This window comes from Mesoplodon bidens (assembly GCF_964165515.1).
Source record: "Mesoplodon bidens genome assembly, chromosome: 9".
Classification (NCBI taxonomy): domain Eukaryota; kingdom Metazoa; phylum Chordata; class Mammalia; order Artiodactyla; family Ziphiidae; genus Mesoplodon; species Mesoplodon bidens.
The window spans coordinates 95,603,201-95,619,864 of record NC_138166.1 but is presented as its reverse complement, the minus strand read 5'-3'; the positions used below and the strand labels follow the sequence as shown (position 1 = coordinate 95,619,864).

The window sequence follows — 16,664 nt, the reverse complement described above, 5'->3', positions numbered from 1 at the left end:
CTCAAAAGAGATCTTGAGCTCAACACTGACATGGAACTTGCTTGACCCTCCCTCAGTGTTCGTTTCCCACTTTGCTTCTCAAAGGTCAGTTGTTTGCTGGTATGAGACCAAGAATGCAACTAACTTCACCTCACATTGGGTTTCCATCCTGAAGTATTCGGAAATTCTGATCTGTTTTATTCAAATTGTCTTCCTTGTATATAGGTTTTGCCATGCTCCGTCTTTCTGAAACATGACTGCATTTGGTTCTCTGCCAATCAGGTTTGCACTAATCCTCCAGAGACTTAGTTATTTACTCACCAATTCAACAGACATTTCTTGAACATTCACTATATACTTATTTATTCAACATACATTTATATATTTATTAAGATACTACATTCCAGAAAAGAACCAAAATCAATGGTGGGCAAAAAGGAGACAGACTCTACACTCATACCATGAGAGCCTAGGAGAGAGAACAACATTAATCAGATGAACATACAAATCAATGTAAAATTACAACCTGGAGCAGAGGTATGTGGTGTAGGTTTATCAGAAGGAGGATTCAGTACAGTCTGGAGGTTAGGACAGTCTTTCCTAAGGAAGTGATGACTGAGCTAAAAAAGAGTCATTTTCGGGGGCTTCCCTGGTGGCGCAGTGGTTGAGGGTCCGCCTGCCGATGCAGGGGACACAGGTTCGTGCCCCGGTCCGGGAAGGTCCCACATGCCGCGGAGCGGCTGGGCCCGTGAGCCGTGGCCGCTGAGCCTGCACGTCCGGAGCCTGTGCTATGCAACGGGAGAGGCCACGACAGTGAGAGGCCCACGTACCGCAAAAAAAAAAAAAAAAAAAAAAAAAAAGAGTCATTTTCTAGGAGAAGGAAATTGCACTTTGGTAGGAGGGAGTTTTGCACATCAAGCAACCTTAAAGAAACCCCTGGAGGGGAGTTTGGCCAAGACGGTGGAGTAGGAAGACCCTGAGCTCACCTTCTCTAATGGCCACACCAAAACTACACTATTTACAAGGATAGTACAGCAAGGATTGATGAGAAAAACCAGAATCTACCAGGAAAGATCTTCTACAACTAAAGATATAGAGAAGGAACCACAACAAAAAGGGTAGGAGGGACAGAATCATTGTACAGTCAAGACCCATGCTCCCATGCAGGTGACCCACAAACAGGAGAATAATGAAAACTGCAGAGGTTCTCCCCAAGGAGCGAGGGGTCTGGGCCTCACACTGGGACTCCCCCAGCCTTGGGGGTTCTGCACTGGGAAGACAAGCCCCAGAATGTCTGGCTTTGAAGGCTGGCAGGGCTTACTTTCACCATAGTCAAAGGGCTGTAAGAAATAGAGACTTCACTCTTCAAGGGCACACACAAAATCTTACACACTCCGGGACCCAAGGCAAAAGCAGTAATATGAAAGAAGCCAGGGTCAGACCTGCTTATTGATCTTGGAGAGCCTCCAAAGGAGGCAGAAGGCAACCGGGACTCATTCTGGGGACACAGATGCTGGCAGCAGCCATTTTGGGGTGCTCATCCCACGGTGAAGCACTGGTGTTGGCAAGTGCGATCTGGGGGTCTGTCCTCTAGCTCATTAGAACTGGGACCTGACCCCAGCGACCAGACAGCCAGGCCCAGTCCTGAGACACCCCAGACCAAGTAGCTAGCTGGGTAGAAACACAGACCCAGCAGACAGCAGGCCAGCTACCATAGGACCCCTTGAACCCCCAGTCACCCCAGGACATGCCACTGCCCACCAGAGGGGCCAGAACCCAGCCCCACCTGCCAGTAGGCCAGCACTAGCCCTGGTACCACCAAAGCCCTTCAGCCCCACACAATGGAGTATTACTCAGCCATAGAAAAGCATAAAATCTTGTCACTTTCGACAACATGGATGGACCTAGAGGGTATTATGCTAACTGAAATAAATCAGACAAGACAAATACTGTATGATTTCACTGACATGTGGAATCTAAAAAACAAAACAAAGGAACAAACAAAACTAAACAGAAACAGAGTCATAGACACAGAGAATGAACAGGCGGTTGCCGGGGTTGGGGGTGAGGGGAAGAGGTGAGGGAGATTAAGAGGTACAAACTTTTAGTTACAAACTACATCAGTCACAGGTATGAAATGTGCCGTGTGAGGAATATAGTCAATAATTATGTAATATCTTTGTACAGTGGTAGACAACAACTAGACTTATCAAGGGGATCATTTTTAAATGTATAGAAATATCAACTCACTATGTTATGTAACAGAAAACTAATACAGTGTTGTAGCTCAATGACACTTCAAAAACAAACTCCTAGGAAAAGAGATTATATTTGTGGTTACCAGAGGCTGGGTGTGGGAGGAGGGTGAATTGAAGGAAGGTAGTCAAAAGGTACAAACTTCCAGTTATAAGACAAATAAGTTCTAGAGATGTAAGGTACAACATGATAAAGATAATTTACATGCTGTACCTGATATACAAAAGCTGTTCAGAGAGTAAATCCTAACTGTCCTCATCACAAAGAAAGAAAATTTTTTTCTATTTCTTTAACCTTGCATCTATATGAGACGATGGATGTTCACTAAACTTATTGTAATAATCATTTCCTTATGTATGTAAGTCAGATCATTACGCTGTACACCCTAAACTTATATAGTGCTGTACGTCAATTATATCTCAATAAAACCAAAAGAAAAAAGAAAGAAAAAGAAAAGTTATATTAAAAAAAAGAAGGGGGCTTCCCTGGTGGCGCAGTGGTTGAGAGTCCGCCTGCCGATGCAGGCGACACGGGTTCGTGCCCCGGTCCGGGGGGATCCCACATGCCGCGGAGTGGCTGGGCCCGTGAGCCATGGCCGCTGGGCCTGCGCGTCCGGAGCCTGTGCTCCGCAATGGGAGAGGCCACAGCAGTGAGAGGCCCGCGTACCGCAAAAAAAAAAAAAAAAAAAAAAAGAAGGACTTCCCTGGTAGTTCAGGGGTTAGGAATCCACCTGCCAATGCAGGGGACACGGGTTTGAGCCCTGGTCCGGGAAGACCTCACATGCCACAGAGCAACTAAGCCTGTGCACCACAACTACTGAGCCTACGCTGTGGACCCTGCGAGCCACAACTACTGAGCCTGCATGCCACAACTACTGAAGCCCGCGTGCCTAGAGCCCGTGCTCCGCAACAAGAGAAGCCACCGCAATGAGAAGCCCACACTCCGCAATGAGGAGAAGCCCCTGCTCGCCACAACTAGAGAAAGCCCGCACACAGCAACAAAGACCCAACACAGCCAAAAATAAATAAATAAAATAATTTATATATATTAAAAAAAGCACTACAGTAGATGAAAAGTATTCTCCGTTCCCAAACACCCTGGAATCACTTATCAGAAGTAACCATGGTTATCAAGTTCTTCTCACACACACACACACACACACACACACAAAGAAGCTGTGTGTCTCTATAAAATCTTTTTCTATATTAAACAAGATAATATTACACACACTAACCAACACATTTTAAACATTAAACTTTTAAACATGTCCATACTAGTACCTGCAGAGTTACTTCATTCCTTTTAACAGTTGAAAAGTGTTCCACTGTATGATGTAGCTTAATTTAACCACTAACTTACTGTTAGAATTTACTGATTAGGAAATTTTGAGTTGTCTTTGGCTTAAAGAAGAGAAATTTACTTTCTCATGCTCTGGAGACTGGAAGTTCAAGATCAAGGTGCCAGCAGGGGTCAGTTTCCCTGAGGTCTCTCTCCGTGGCTTAGGGATGTCTCCTTCTCACTGTGTCCTCATATGGTTTGTCCTCTCTGTGAGGGCATCCCTAATGTCTCTTCCTCTTCTCACGGGGACACCAGTCATATTAGATTAGGGCCCCACCTCACTGGCCTCATTTTAACTCAATCACAATTCAGCCCATAACAAAAAGCATTTCACAACATATTAAAATAAGTAACAGCACGTCATTCCTGGTTGCCCCCACTTTCAAAGAAAAAAAAAAAACTGCTTTAAAACCCTGAAAGTATATTTTGGTAAAGATCCAAAAAGAAATAGAGTAATAATTAGCATTATGTTAGTTTAACACCAAAGAGGGAAAATGAAGAGTCAGTCAGCACTACCCAGTGTACACTTAAGGCAAGGAGGCAGGGGTGGAGCCTGGACTTGGGAAGGAAATGAAGGGAAGAAGCAGAAGCTGGATTACAAGGTTTGAACTTCATTCTTGGCAAAGGGGAGGGTGAACTGCAGGAAAGAAATGACATGTTCTATACAGAGAGGCAAGAAACGGAGCTTACCAAAGTATATTTTTATCCAGGAAGAAGTCAAAAAGAGACTTAAAAAATGAAAATACATAAAAGGGAACTCGACAGCAAGATCCTGGAGGAGGTGCTACCTATTTTACAAAGAGAATGGGCTCGAGATCTGGTGAAGGCACTGGCCTTGATAAGCCCCGAGACAGAAGAGAATATGAGTGAAATGTCCACAACATGTTAAAATTCAGTGAGGATGTAAGATTATCTGCTACTTTTAAATAATGCTTATAAAGAGACAGTCACGAACCTTTAAGAAAAAGATACATCCGGTAACTTTATGAACAGTGCGATGATTTACATGTATAACCAGTGTTAGCCCCAAACGGGGGTGGGGGGATTATAAAATAGGGATCTAAAGCCCCCTTCTCCATAATCACTCTCAAGTAGGCACGCGTGTCCCCACCCCTACCTGTCACTCTCTCCCCCTAAAACAAAACAAAAACTCCATAAAAGTTAAAACAGCGCATCTGCTGCACAAAGCTGTGCAAAATCAGATTCGCGGCAAACTTAGAACTCTTTAACCTTGATTTTGACCTTCCCACCAGTTTTAGGTAGAAATCCAAGCAGCAGCCACTCTATAGCTTTAGCTGGAATGGACGTGTCTGCTCCTGTAACCGGCACGTTTCCTTCCCAGCAAGCACATCACTGGGCGGCATTTCTGCCTACACTCCCAGACTTAGTTCTCTTCCTGGAGCTCCGTGGACCGCCGAGAATCCCGCCCGGCACGGGATGCAAGGCCGGGCGCTGACCACCAGGGGGCAGCCCCTCAACTCAGGAGCCGCCCTGAGGCTGCGACACGGCAGCCTGGGTTCTCCGGCGCCGCATCCCCGGACCGGAGGGGAGGGGGCCCAGTTCCACGCGGGGCCCAAGCAGAGCCTCGGCCGTGGGCTACGTTGTTGTTGGGGGATTCTTCGCCCCGAGTCTGACTTATTGGAGACCTGGCGTGTGCGTTCCTCACCAACTGTGACAGCACCTTTGCGGAGCTCCCTCTCGCTCCGAAGCGACCCTCGGAGAGCCCGGGAGAGCCGGTTTCGGCCCGGACACCCGCGGGCCGAGAGGCCCCGCCTCCCAGGGGGCGGGCTGCGCACCCCGCAGGAGCCCGGCCCCGCCCCAGGTGCGGCGGGGAGGAGCTTCCCGGGCACCGCCACCTCGCCCTGCCCCGCCTGCCGCGCCGGGACCGCCCGCCGAGCCTCGGCTCCGGCCCCCTCGCTCTGGCCTGCACCGCGCACCCCGGCCGCCCCAGCGTGAGTTTGCCGATCCGAGCGCGTCCGTAGGGTGGGCTGGGGGCCGAGCATCTGGGGACACGGGTGCGCCCCAAGGTGCCAGTTACAGATCCGAGAAGGTTCCCGGCAGTCGGGGTGTCTCTGTCTTCTTAGGTTCACGCTCTTGTTTCGTTGCGCCCTTCTCTCCCTATTTGCTGTTTGTCTCAAAACAGTTTTCTCTCGCCTCTTTGAATGTGAGTCAAGAATTTGACAAAAGATGTGTGATTCTGTGTGCGTGCGATTCTGGGTGTGCGCGCGCGGGCATGTAGTTATGGAGAGTTGTGGTCAAAGTTATGAGAACATATTTATTACTCATCTCCTGGGTTTTTTGGTGCTTTTCCTGTAAAACTAGGGAGGCCCGGATTCCTGAAAGACCTCCCTTGTCTTGTCGGAGGTGGTTGGCTTGACCTCAGGCTTCCTGATCTCTCGCTGCCTTTTCCCACCCCAAACCCGCAAGCTGAGATCACTCACCCACGCGCTCCATACTCCAACTGGGAACTGGTGCTTTTTTGTGAATTCACTTTACTGGGGGCAATATTAAGAGAGAGGTGGTAGATGGGAACGGCAGTTTAAAACCAAAAAAAAAAAAAAAAAAAAAGGAGCTGGAACTTTACAAGGAATACAAGGCATGCTCTGGGAGCCAAGCGTACCAGAGATTTGGTGGAGAAAGTAAAGGGAGAAAGTCTAAAAAACTTTGGAGAGCCCGTACCCTGGAGGCTTAAAATCCAGGGTGAGCCACTCAGTTTTTACCTGGGGGAGTGGATGAACCTGAGGGTTCTGATTAGGAAGACGTGTGAGCAGGATGGTTTGAGGGAGCTTGCAGGTGGGAATGTATCCTGGGGACAGAAACCAGATTGGTTTCATCTAGATATGAATGTAAACTGAAGGGACTGATATTTGAGAGATACGTGAAAGAAGATGAACAAAACGAGGTGGCTGGCGGTGTACGGAAGCAGGAGGGAGGAAGGACAGAGGCAGATGCAGTGGAAGGGAAGGGTTTGGTGTCTGTCAGTTTAGATTGTTCCTCAAAGCAAAACCTGATAGAAGGACCTGAGTGCAGGTAGTTTATCTGGGAAGTGAGCCCAGTACTGCACAGTGAGGACATGGGGAGGAAGAGACCAGGAAGGAGGAGAAGCCAGCAAGGAAGGGCCTGTCGCTGAGCTGCTTACCACTGTGGGCAGCTGGAACCCAATTCCTTGGGCGACCTTGTGAGGGGCTCCAGAATGCACCTAGGACCGCCCTGTGGCATTTATCCATGATGCCCTCCCCCGGGTGAAGCTTACCCTGTATCAGCTCACCGCCACTTCAGGGCACCTGCCAGGTGAGAAAGGTTTCCCAGTGCCCAGGAAAGTCCTCCAGGGCAGTTGCTGGAGTCAGAGGCGGTCTGGGGCACCCAGAGCACCTACTACATGGCTCTTGTCACTTAGGAAGCTAGAAAAGACAGCAGAGGGACAGACACTAGTGTTTTCTCAGTGCCCATTGTATACCTGACACTGGACAAGGCATTTTTATTTGCATTCTCTTCATCTTCAAAAACAATCCTCCAAGGGTTGTACTATTCTCTTTATGTAAATGGAGAGACTAAAGTGTAAGTAATTTATCCAAGAGGAGCTGATCTGAAGGGAGTAATTAACTCAGTTCTAGGCACACCAAATTTTAAAAGACCTGGTAAACCTCAGGATGCTCCCCAAGTAGAGGCGGGGAGCTCCCTAGTTAGGGCAGGTATGATAAATTGGGAGGCGTTTCCAATTCATTTGGTCAAAGCTACCAGAACAAATTTAGTTTCTGAGAGGTCAACTGACCTTTTCTTCCAGAGAAGAAAATACTAAGTCAACTCAGGTCGACTCTCACCTTGATCTACCTGCTCTGTGGGATCCAGCCCCACCCTTGCTCCATTCAGGTCCTGCTCCTCCCTGTGTGTTCCTCCAGCCACCCTGGGGCTTCTCACTGCTAAAGTACTCTCCTGCAGCATTTCAGGCCTCAACTTAAATGTCAGGTTTCAGCTTCAAGGTCACTTTTTCCTGTAGGCCTTTCCTGTCACCCAATCTAAAGTAATTTTCCGGTTGCGATGACACATCACTATGTTTTATTTTCATCTAACACTTATTAATTGCTGCATTTTATCTGTTTATCTACCTATCTAATTATTGTCCTTCCCCTTCTCAAATATTAGATTCGTGAAAGCAGGAACCTTGTCTGTTGTGTTCCTTGCTGCACCCCCAGGCCGTGGCACACAGTGGGGAACCTGACAAGTAGTTTTCATCTGAATGCATTTACTTGTTTTTGTTTTCACGCATTCCTTCATTTGTTCTGACCAAGCTCAGTCTTTGCTTTCTTCTCCCGCAGCTGACTGAGCCATGGCGACAACTCCTGCTGCTGCCTTTGAGGCCCTCATGGATGGAGTGACAAGCTGGGATGTCCCTAAAGGCCCCATCCCCAGTGAACTCCTTCTAATTGGAGAGGCTGCCTTCCCGGTGATGGTGAATGATCAGGGCCAGGTCCTCATTGCTGCATCCTCCTATGGCCGAGGCCGCCTGGTGGTTGTGTCCCATGAGGGCTACCTGCTGGATGCCGGCTTGGCCCCATTTCTTCTCAATGCAGTGGGCTGGCTCTGTCCCTCTCCTGGGGCTGCCGTTGGAGTGCACCCATCCCTGGCATCACTAGCAAACATCCTGCAGGGCTCTGGGGTTGAGGCACAGATTCAGCCAGAACCGAGAGAACCCCTGGGGGTTTACTGCATCAATGCCTACAATGACACCGTGACTGCAGAGCTGATCCAGTTTGTGAAACGTGGAGGGGGCCTGCTCATGGGGGGCCAAGCCTGGTATTGGGCCAGTCAGCATGGTCATGACAAGGTGCTGTCCAAGTTCCCAGGGAACCAGGTGACCAGTGTGGCCGGTGTGTACTTCACTGATACCTGTGGGGACAGAAGCCGGTTCAAGGTCTCTAAGAAGGTGCCCAAGATCCCTCTCCAGGTCAGGTGAGTGGTGTTTCCCTATGGGGAGTCTGATGCATGTTCACAATAGATTTGATCCCCCTCTTCAGTGAGCTTCCGCTTTAATACACGTGATTTTCCACTGCTTTTCAGAACCACTACAAGTAGAAAATAGGCCAATTAAAATGCAGTGAAGCCCAAGAGCGGCTGGGTTCTCACGGCCACTCCCACCTGTGGCCAAAATGACTGTCGATCTATTAGAAGAACTTGTCTTATTCATCAGTCTGTCTAGTGCCTGAGACTTGGAGAGTGTGTGTCAGTATCTCTTAAAGGAATGGAAAAGCATTTGTTTCGTTGTGTGAGGCACATACCATGTGCCAGGCCCCATGCAGAAGACCCTTGCTGTCTTGACACTTATATTCCAGTGGAAAATTAGGCAACTAAGGAAACAAATAGACACATACTCTAGCAGGTATTGATAAGAGCTACAAGGAAAGTAAAGCAGGATAAGTGACAGAGTGACAGCGAGGGGAGTGGAGAATATTTTAGTTAGGGTCATCAGGGAAGGCTTATCAATGAGGCCTGGTCAGGATTAACTGGTGTTTCAAACAGAAGGGATTTAATACGGGGAACTGACTAAGCAGGCGACACAAGAGCTGAAAACTGCACAGGAGGCAGCGAGGCAGCCAGGAGATGAGCAGCAGCAGGACTGGCAGAGGCGGTGGTGGTCCAGCAGCCCAGGAGCTGCAGCCACCTGGTGGAGGCTTGTCCAGCAGGAGCTGGGACCCCAGACAGGGGGGCTGTCTGATGGGACCGGGAGCCTAAGAGAAGACACAGTGATGGCCAGAGACACAGCCTGAGAGAGACACGTACCTCCGCTCCTTCCTCCTTCCTGCCTTCAGGCTTGGCTGATGGACTGAATGTGGAGTGAGGGGGTGGGGGGGAATAGGAATCAAGCGTTTTGGTGGTCGAATGCCTTAAAGGTGAGTGTTGCCACGTAAGGAGCTGTGAAAGTCTATTATGAGAAGACAGATTAGAGGAGGGCAGGAGTTTAGTTTTGGATATTTGGGGTTCTAGATAACTTGTTATCAGTGACTCACTTGTGCTTGGCCACATGTAACAGAAGCCTTGTTATAGAGGATTGACCACGTAGGAGTTTATTTTTCTCATGTAACGAAGTCCGGGCAAGAAAATCAGGCCTGGGGCACTGAGTCCCTGCTTCATGATGACCCAGGTCCATTCGTGCAAGTCCATTCTCTCCCTCTCTCGCTCCCTGCCTCCCTCGCCCTCCACCTCTCTCTTGCTCTCTCCCCACCCCCGTGGCCCCCACCCCTCCCATCGTGATGTTTCACTTTTATCTTTATGGTTACAAGATTGGTACTACTGCTTCAGGCACTATAATTACACCTCCGCAAGAAGAAGCTAGAATGAATACACCTGCTGAATATGTCCCTTCTAACGCACAAAATAATATATTTTCTGGGAGCCCTGACTATTAGGCTTCTATTATATTTCAGTGGCCAAAATTAGCTCACCTGGCCAACTCTAGCTGCCAGAGGGTCTGAAGGGCTGAATATTTTTAAATGGGCCCTGGCATCTCTGAAGAAATCAAGACTCTGCTACAAGGAAGGGAATACACATATTTAGTAAGCATTTAGCAGTGTCCTCAGCCCCAAGTCCTGGCTCCCTTGGTCTTCCTTCCCTCTGAGAGGGTTGGGAGGTGATGAGTTACTCAGAGAGGCAGGGTGGATCTGATTCACTCCAACTTCTCTTTAATTCTAAGGGACAAACAAGGTTAAATCCCATCAACCTAACTGCTCTTAATTGTTCCAAAGGACTCCTGTCCATCAAACTAAACCTGTTTTTCTTCATCCACGCCTACATTTTTCATCTCTGCCACTGAATCTGAAGTATATTTTATGTTTGTTTTAACTTTTAATTATGGAAAAGTTCAGACATGCAAAAGTAGAGAGAACACTACAAAGAGCCCCCATGCAGCCATTACCCAAGCTCAGTAACAGCCAACTCATAGTCAATCTAGTTTTATCTATAGCCACACCCCCGCTTCACCCCAGATTATTTTGAAGCAAAATCACAGACATCATATCATTCCATCTGTTTTTTAATATGTATCCCTAATGATGTAAATCGTTTTGAAAACATAACCACAAGGCACCATTATCATACACAAAAGAAGTAATACTTTCTTAATGTCATTATTCGTTTCCATAATTGTCTTATTTTTTCACTGTTTGTTGGAATTGGTCTTTTATTAAAACCCAAATATTTTGATTGCTTGATATGAATTTTATGTCTCATATAATGTTGAGTTTCTTTTCCAATTCTTTTTATCTCTTGCTGCTTTTTTGTTGAAGAAACTAGGTACTACGTCCTGAACAGTTTCCCCACAGTACAGAATGTGGTTCCTTCAAAACAATCTGAGTTTTGCTGATTGAATCCCTGTGGTGTCATTGAATGTATTCCTCTGTTCTCTATATTTCTTGTAAAGTGGAAGTTAGATCTGGATTCTACAGCAGGGATTGGCAAACTATCGCCTGTGGGCCAGCCCCCTGTTTACATAAATAAAGTTTTATTGGAACACAGTGGTGTCCATTTGTGTACATATTGTCTGTAGCTGTTTTTGAGTTACAGTGGCAGAGTTGAGTTGTGTCAGTGAAAAACATGTGGCCCACAAGCCTAAAATATTTATTATTGGGCTGCTAAGAAAAAGTTTCCCACCTCCTGGTTGAGAGGCTTGATCAGATTCATGTTCAAATTTTATATAAGTCAGTGCATGACTGCACTGGCCAATGGCTTGATCCTTGTAGAACTGGGATGGCAGGCAACATTTTTTCCTTACAGTTTGTCTTACAAAATATCAGATATTTGGAAATTCAGTTAATCGAAAAAATTACACTGGTAGCTCCAGCAAAGCTGAATGTAAGACTTGGTTTTCAAATTTCTCTTCCTATTCTGGATCTTCCTTCAGCTCCTGAAAAGCCAATTTATTTTCCTTATTCAGTTTCAGCTCAAACACCCTCCTCAGGGGAGTCTTCCTCAATGACTCTCTTGAAACTAAGATTAAACTTCCAGTTTCACTTTTCTCCATCTCTTGCCTAAACATCAGTGATCACAATCTGTAAATACCCAACATGTGTACTTGCTGGTACATGTCTAGCCAACCAACGTCTAAAGTTCCACGGAGGCACTGATCTCGCCTGTCATGTGTGCTGCGTTATTCTCAGTGCCTGATGTGTGAAACATGGTAGAGAGAAACAGGTATTTGTAGACTGTGTAAATTAATGAATAAATATATGAACGAATACACATCCTAAACCACGAGAAGGGAAAGGATGGCCTGGGTACCAGGGTTGAGCCTACAGACAGCTTCATGTTATAGAATGTGCTGTGTCTCAGAGGCTTCCAGCCTCAGCCCAAAACCGAGCTGGAGTTGACTGACCCCATCAACTCTAAAGTCTTAAAAGGCCTGTATGGGGCCCAGGCCCTCAGCTCATATTCCTGCCGCCTTCACGCATGTCTCCTTTGAGGTTTTCAGTGAACTTTCCTGCCAGCAAATCTTGGTCAATGGCTCCTGGGCTGACCGAACAGGTTTGCTGACTTTAAATTGCTGCAGGAGGCTCTGGAGCTCCTTAAGGGAATTGCCCTGTCTGCCCAGGGGAGGAGCAGTCTCATAAAACCAACAAAAGATCCTCTCAAGGGTCCTATCCCCAAGGGCAAAAGCTTCCTGCACACCTAGGTTTACACACCTGAGGAGGTCCTGCCTGTACTTTAACATGCAAAGCCAGACCCAAAGGTTTATACCAAGACACAGGAGAGTCTGGGGAAAAATTAATCTCAGATCGGCAGCTCATTACTCTTACACATGGCATAACCTACAAGGCCTAGAGTGTATTAGGAGCTGCTCATATAAAAGTAAATACAAACTAGTAGCTTAGGTTTATGCCTCTCTTAAAGATTATGTGTTATCTCTCTTGATCATCACCACATTCCCATAGAGTGCAAGGTCTTTGTCTGAGGACTCTCAGCTTGTAAGTAGCACTGTTCTGTTTTCATATTCAAGATCCATAAATGTAGAGAGTTTCCAGGTAAAGGCAGTGTGAAATGAGCCTAGATCCCAGAATTGCCCTCTCCACCAAATCTGACCAAATGAATGAAAAATAGTAAGCAAACAACTGAATGTGGAGGTTCTGATGCTGACCCCACGTACTGCTAAGGCACAGTCGGTGGGAGTGCCGGGTGACTGACGTGGGCACGGTGTGCAGCGTCTCCTGAGACTGTACCTACCCACGATGCACAACCACAAGGAAAAAGCTGAAACAAATCCAAGATGTATCACTGATGTCTTCTCATGTTGTAGAAGAATGAACAAATTGGGTGAGTAGACACTTAAGGGAAAAAACCCTCAAATGTAAAAGCAGCAAAGCTCCTTCAGAATTTGGTGGAGGCAGAAAGGGATGCTGGAGTTTGCCATCTTCCAAAGACAATGGTGGGCTGAACACCTCCAGTGCATTCCATGCCTGGTTGGGTGGAGTAGGCCTTGCTTTAGGTCCCTGAAGAGTGGAGGGACAAGCCCCCAGGAAGGACAGCAATAGTCCCCAGCTGATCTTTGCCCTTCAGTCAGAGATACAGACGTTAAGCAATAAGAAAGTGGAAGGAAGCATTATACAGACCCCAATATAATTTGAGAAGGTGGTGGATGTGGTAGTGTCTACAAACAAACTGGTCTGGGGTAACTTAGAAAGAATATCAAGAGGAACTCACCCACACGATATCAGAACGTGCAAAAGATCTGCTCATGCCCATAGTGAAAAGAAAAAACTATGTAATAACTATATTAAAAGGCTATATTAAATTTAAAAGGGAAATATTAGACAGAAATTTAGTGTGGAAAGACAACAGAATCCATCATGGCTGGAAGAAAAATATGACCCAATGAACAGAACAGGATATTTGTAGACTACATAATTAGTGAATAAATACATGAATGAAGACACTTCACTCCTTGAGAATGCTTCACGCTCTAACAGAACTTTCTAAAAATGTATGTTATATAAAACGAGAGACAGAATGAGATGAAAAGGGGGAATTTCAGAGTGAAGAAAACAGATTAAGAAGCAAACACCCCAGGTGAAATAGGTCTAGTAGCCAGCACATGGGAGAGAAGAGACAAGGCCAATGCATGGTGACAATGACAGCAGCTCGCCTCACACTGAACTCTCTGATCACTGCTGTCGTTACTATGGCAGGTTTTAAATCTCCATCAGAAAGCCATCTCCTGTATCACCTGTTTGCTCAGGTGTGATTTGGTACCTGAGCACTGCCACCTCTCCCTTCCTCTCCTCAGTGCCCTCTCTTGCACTTCCAGCCCTGAAGGAGCACATGCTTTTCCTTTTCCATAAATGCAGTAGTAGTATTCACACCTTCGTGTCTATTTAAAGCCTCTTTTGCACAAAATATACCTGTTGACTGCCGCATACCCAACTGTGGGCTTCATTCAAAACTCAGTAATTGAAAGATTACTGGTGTGTGGACAACATCATTGGCTTTAGAGACAAACCACCCTGGATTTGTTTCCTGTCCTTTCCAGTTATTAGCTAAGAAACTTGGGGCAAATAGCCTAACTTTTCTGTCTCATCTATAAAGCAAGAATAAGAACTTTCAGGTTTATTATAATGATTAAACGAGATGATCTGTATGTGTAAATGCCTAGAATATATTAAACCTCATTAAATAATAGCTACTTTCATTATGTTATTATCCAAACTTAAATACTGTAAATAGATATTATACAAGACTTAAATATTGGTAAATAGAAGCATCTGTTGAGAATTCCCTGACATCCCATCTTCTATGCTTGCTTGTCCGGCCTTCCTTCTCTCCTCCTTCCCTCCCTCTCTCCCTCCTTTCTTTTCTTTTGAGAAACATTTCACCTTTTTAAAACATTTTTTAAAAGATTTTTTTTTGACGTAGACCAATTTTTAAGTCTTTATTGAATTTGTTACACTATTGCTTCTGTTTTCCATTTTGGTTTTTTGGCCGCGAGGCACGCGGGATCTTAGCTCGCTGACCAGGGATTGAACCCATAACCCCTGCGCTGGAAGGCAGTCTTAACCACTGGAACGCCAGGGAAGTCCCGAAACATTTCACCTTTTCACAAAAAATATTTCAAAATGAATTCAAGCTTATAATGAAAAATACAAGGGCAGGACTACAGACGCAGATGTAGAGAATGGACGTGTGGACACGGGTGGGGGGGCGGGAGGGGACGGGTGGGATGAATTGGGAGCTTAGGTTTGACATAAATAAGATACATAGATACCATGTGTAAAATAGGCAGCTAGTGGAACCTGCTGTATAGCACAGGGAGCTCAGCTCGGTGCTCTGTGATGGCCTAGATGAGTGGGATGGGGGGCTGCGGGTGAGGGAGGTCCAAGTGGGAGGGGATATAGGTGTACATAGAGCTGATTCACCTCATTGTACAGCAGAAACTAACACAACATTGTAAAGCAATTATACTCCAATTAAAAAAAAATGTATAGAGGAGGGTGACAAATTGTCTTTCATCACACACCACCATTCCCAGTCTCATGCCTCTGGACTAAGGCAGCCGCTCTTAAAAGTTTGACATGGATCCTCTCAATTGCTTGTCTATGCCTGTGTGTGTGTTCTAAAAAATTACATTTTTAATGTATCATGTTTGAGAATATCTGCATTTTTGTTATATTTACACAACAAATTGACAGAGTACAGCATTCTAGGCTCTCACTTTCTCATCCTCAGATTCTAGGTGATATTGCACTATTATGTTCTGGTTCTAATCAAGTTTGTCAGTCATTCTGCTCAAATCATCCCTATCCTTTTTTTTTTTTAATTGATCCATTGGATGCTGAGAGATCTGTTACTATTTTCAAATGTGATTATGAATTCATCAAATTTTAATTTTCTTTGTAGCAGTTTTTGCTTTCAGCACTTTGTTTATAGGCCCATAAAAATTAATGAAAATTATATCTTTGGAAGGCTTAACTTCTATTCATAGAAAATATTCATCTTTTATTTTCATTCTTTCCTCTTTGAAATCAATTGCATCTCATATTAATACTGGCACTTCTGCTTTCTTTTTGTTGTATCTTCCAGATATACCTTTGTTGATTTCCTCATTTCAATCTTTGTGTACCATTTATTGATCGTTTCAATTGTGTCTTTTGTAAGCAGCTTATACCTAGATGTTTTTAGCCCAGTCTGAGAGCATCTGTCTCTTCGCCTAAAAATTTAATCCAGTCCTAGATAGTGATAATTCAAGTGTATTTCTTACTCTTGCCTCATTTTCCTGTTTTGTTTTTACACTTTGTTTCTTTTTGCATTTTTTCTTCGTTATAGTATTTGACCTAGTTTTCTCTACTCCTTAAATTCTCCCAACATATTTGTAGATTATGCTTCTCAGTTCTATTTTTCCATCAGTTACCTTCACATTTTAAATTTAATTCTTAATTACCTGAGAAATATATTCATACGTTCTCCGTATTTGAAAAAAAAAAATACTGATGAGACAAGTCCCCTTTGAGCAGCTCTTTCAATACCAACCCCTTGTCTCCATCACACAATTCAGAATACTTCTTACACTCTTGTGATTTTGTCCTGACTTTTTTGACATATATATTGACATATATTTTACTTTGTTTTATTTTTCTCTTATATAAATTGTATCACCAAATTGTTAGTTTTTATTTTTAAACGTTTTACTCAAAAAAATGTTTTGGAACACCTGACCGTGTTAGTTCTCAGAGGTCTCCCTGTTGTTTGTAACGGATAAATAGTAAGCTGCAGTGCGATTAAATGCCAGGTTTTTATTTGCTCCTCCTTATGGTGCTGTGCACACCATCTTCCCACCCCTCCCCCAGGAACCGTGTTGACAACCCAGGATGTCATCTTCCATAGTTTTCCTCAGGCCCATATAATCATTTCATATATAGTATATGTATACATATATGGGTGTGCACACATGTCTCTGTGTATATATGCATGCCTATGTGTATATATAAACACATATAAATACAAATACATATACACACATGTACTCCTGTATAAGTGAGAGGGTGAGTCCTTTTTCAGAAGAAAGGTGAGAGGCATTGCAGCTCAGAGGGCTGCTCTCAGCCCACTGCATGTTA

At 45.2% G+C, this 16,664-nt stretch overlaps 1 protein-coding gene across 3 annotated transcripts in view; it reads left to right on the top strand.

Moving 5' to 3' along the window:
* The first annotated feature begins 5,425 nt into the window (after positions 1-5,425).
* The window catches only part of TCAF2 (TRPM8 channel associated factor 2), a 29,909-nt gene continuing 18,670 nt past the window's right edge, over positions 5,426-16,664 (top strand). For 2 of the 3 annotated variants that reach the window (XM_081244716.1, XM_081244714.1), the window contains exons 1-2: positions 5,426-5,525; positions 7,890-8,523. In XM_081244716.1, the coding sequence (XP_081100842.1) occupies positions 7,901-8,523 (623 nt within the window). In that variant the 5' untranslated portion in view covers positions 5,426-5,525; positions 7,890-7,900. Of the gene's footprint in view, positions 5,526-6,037; positions 6,865-7,889; positions 8,524-16,664 lie in introns of those variants that run through there. The other variant, XM_081244715.1, reaches the window with a different exon arrangement.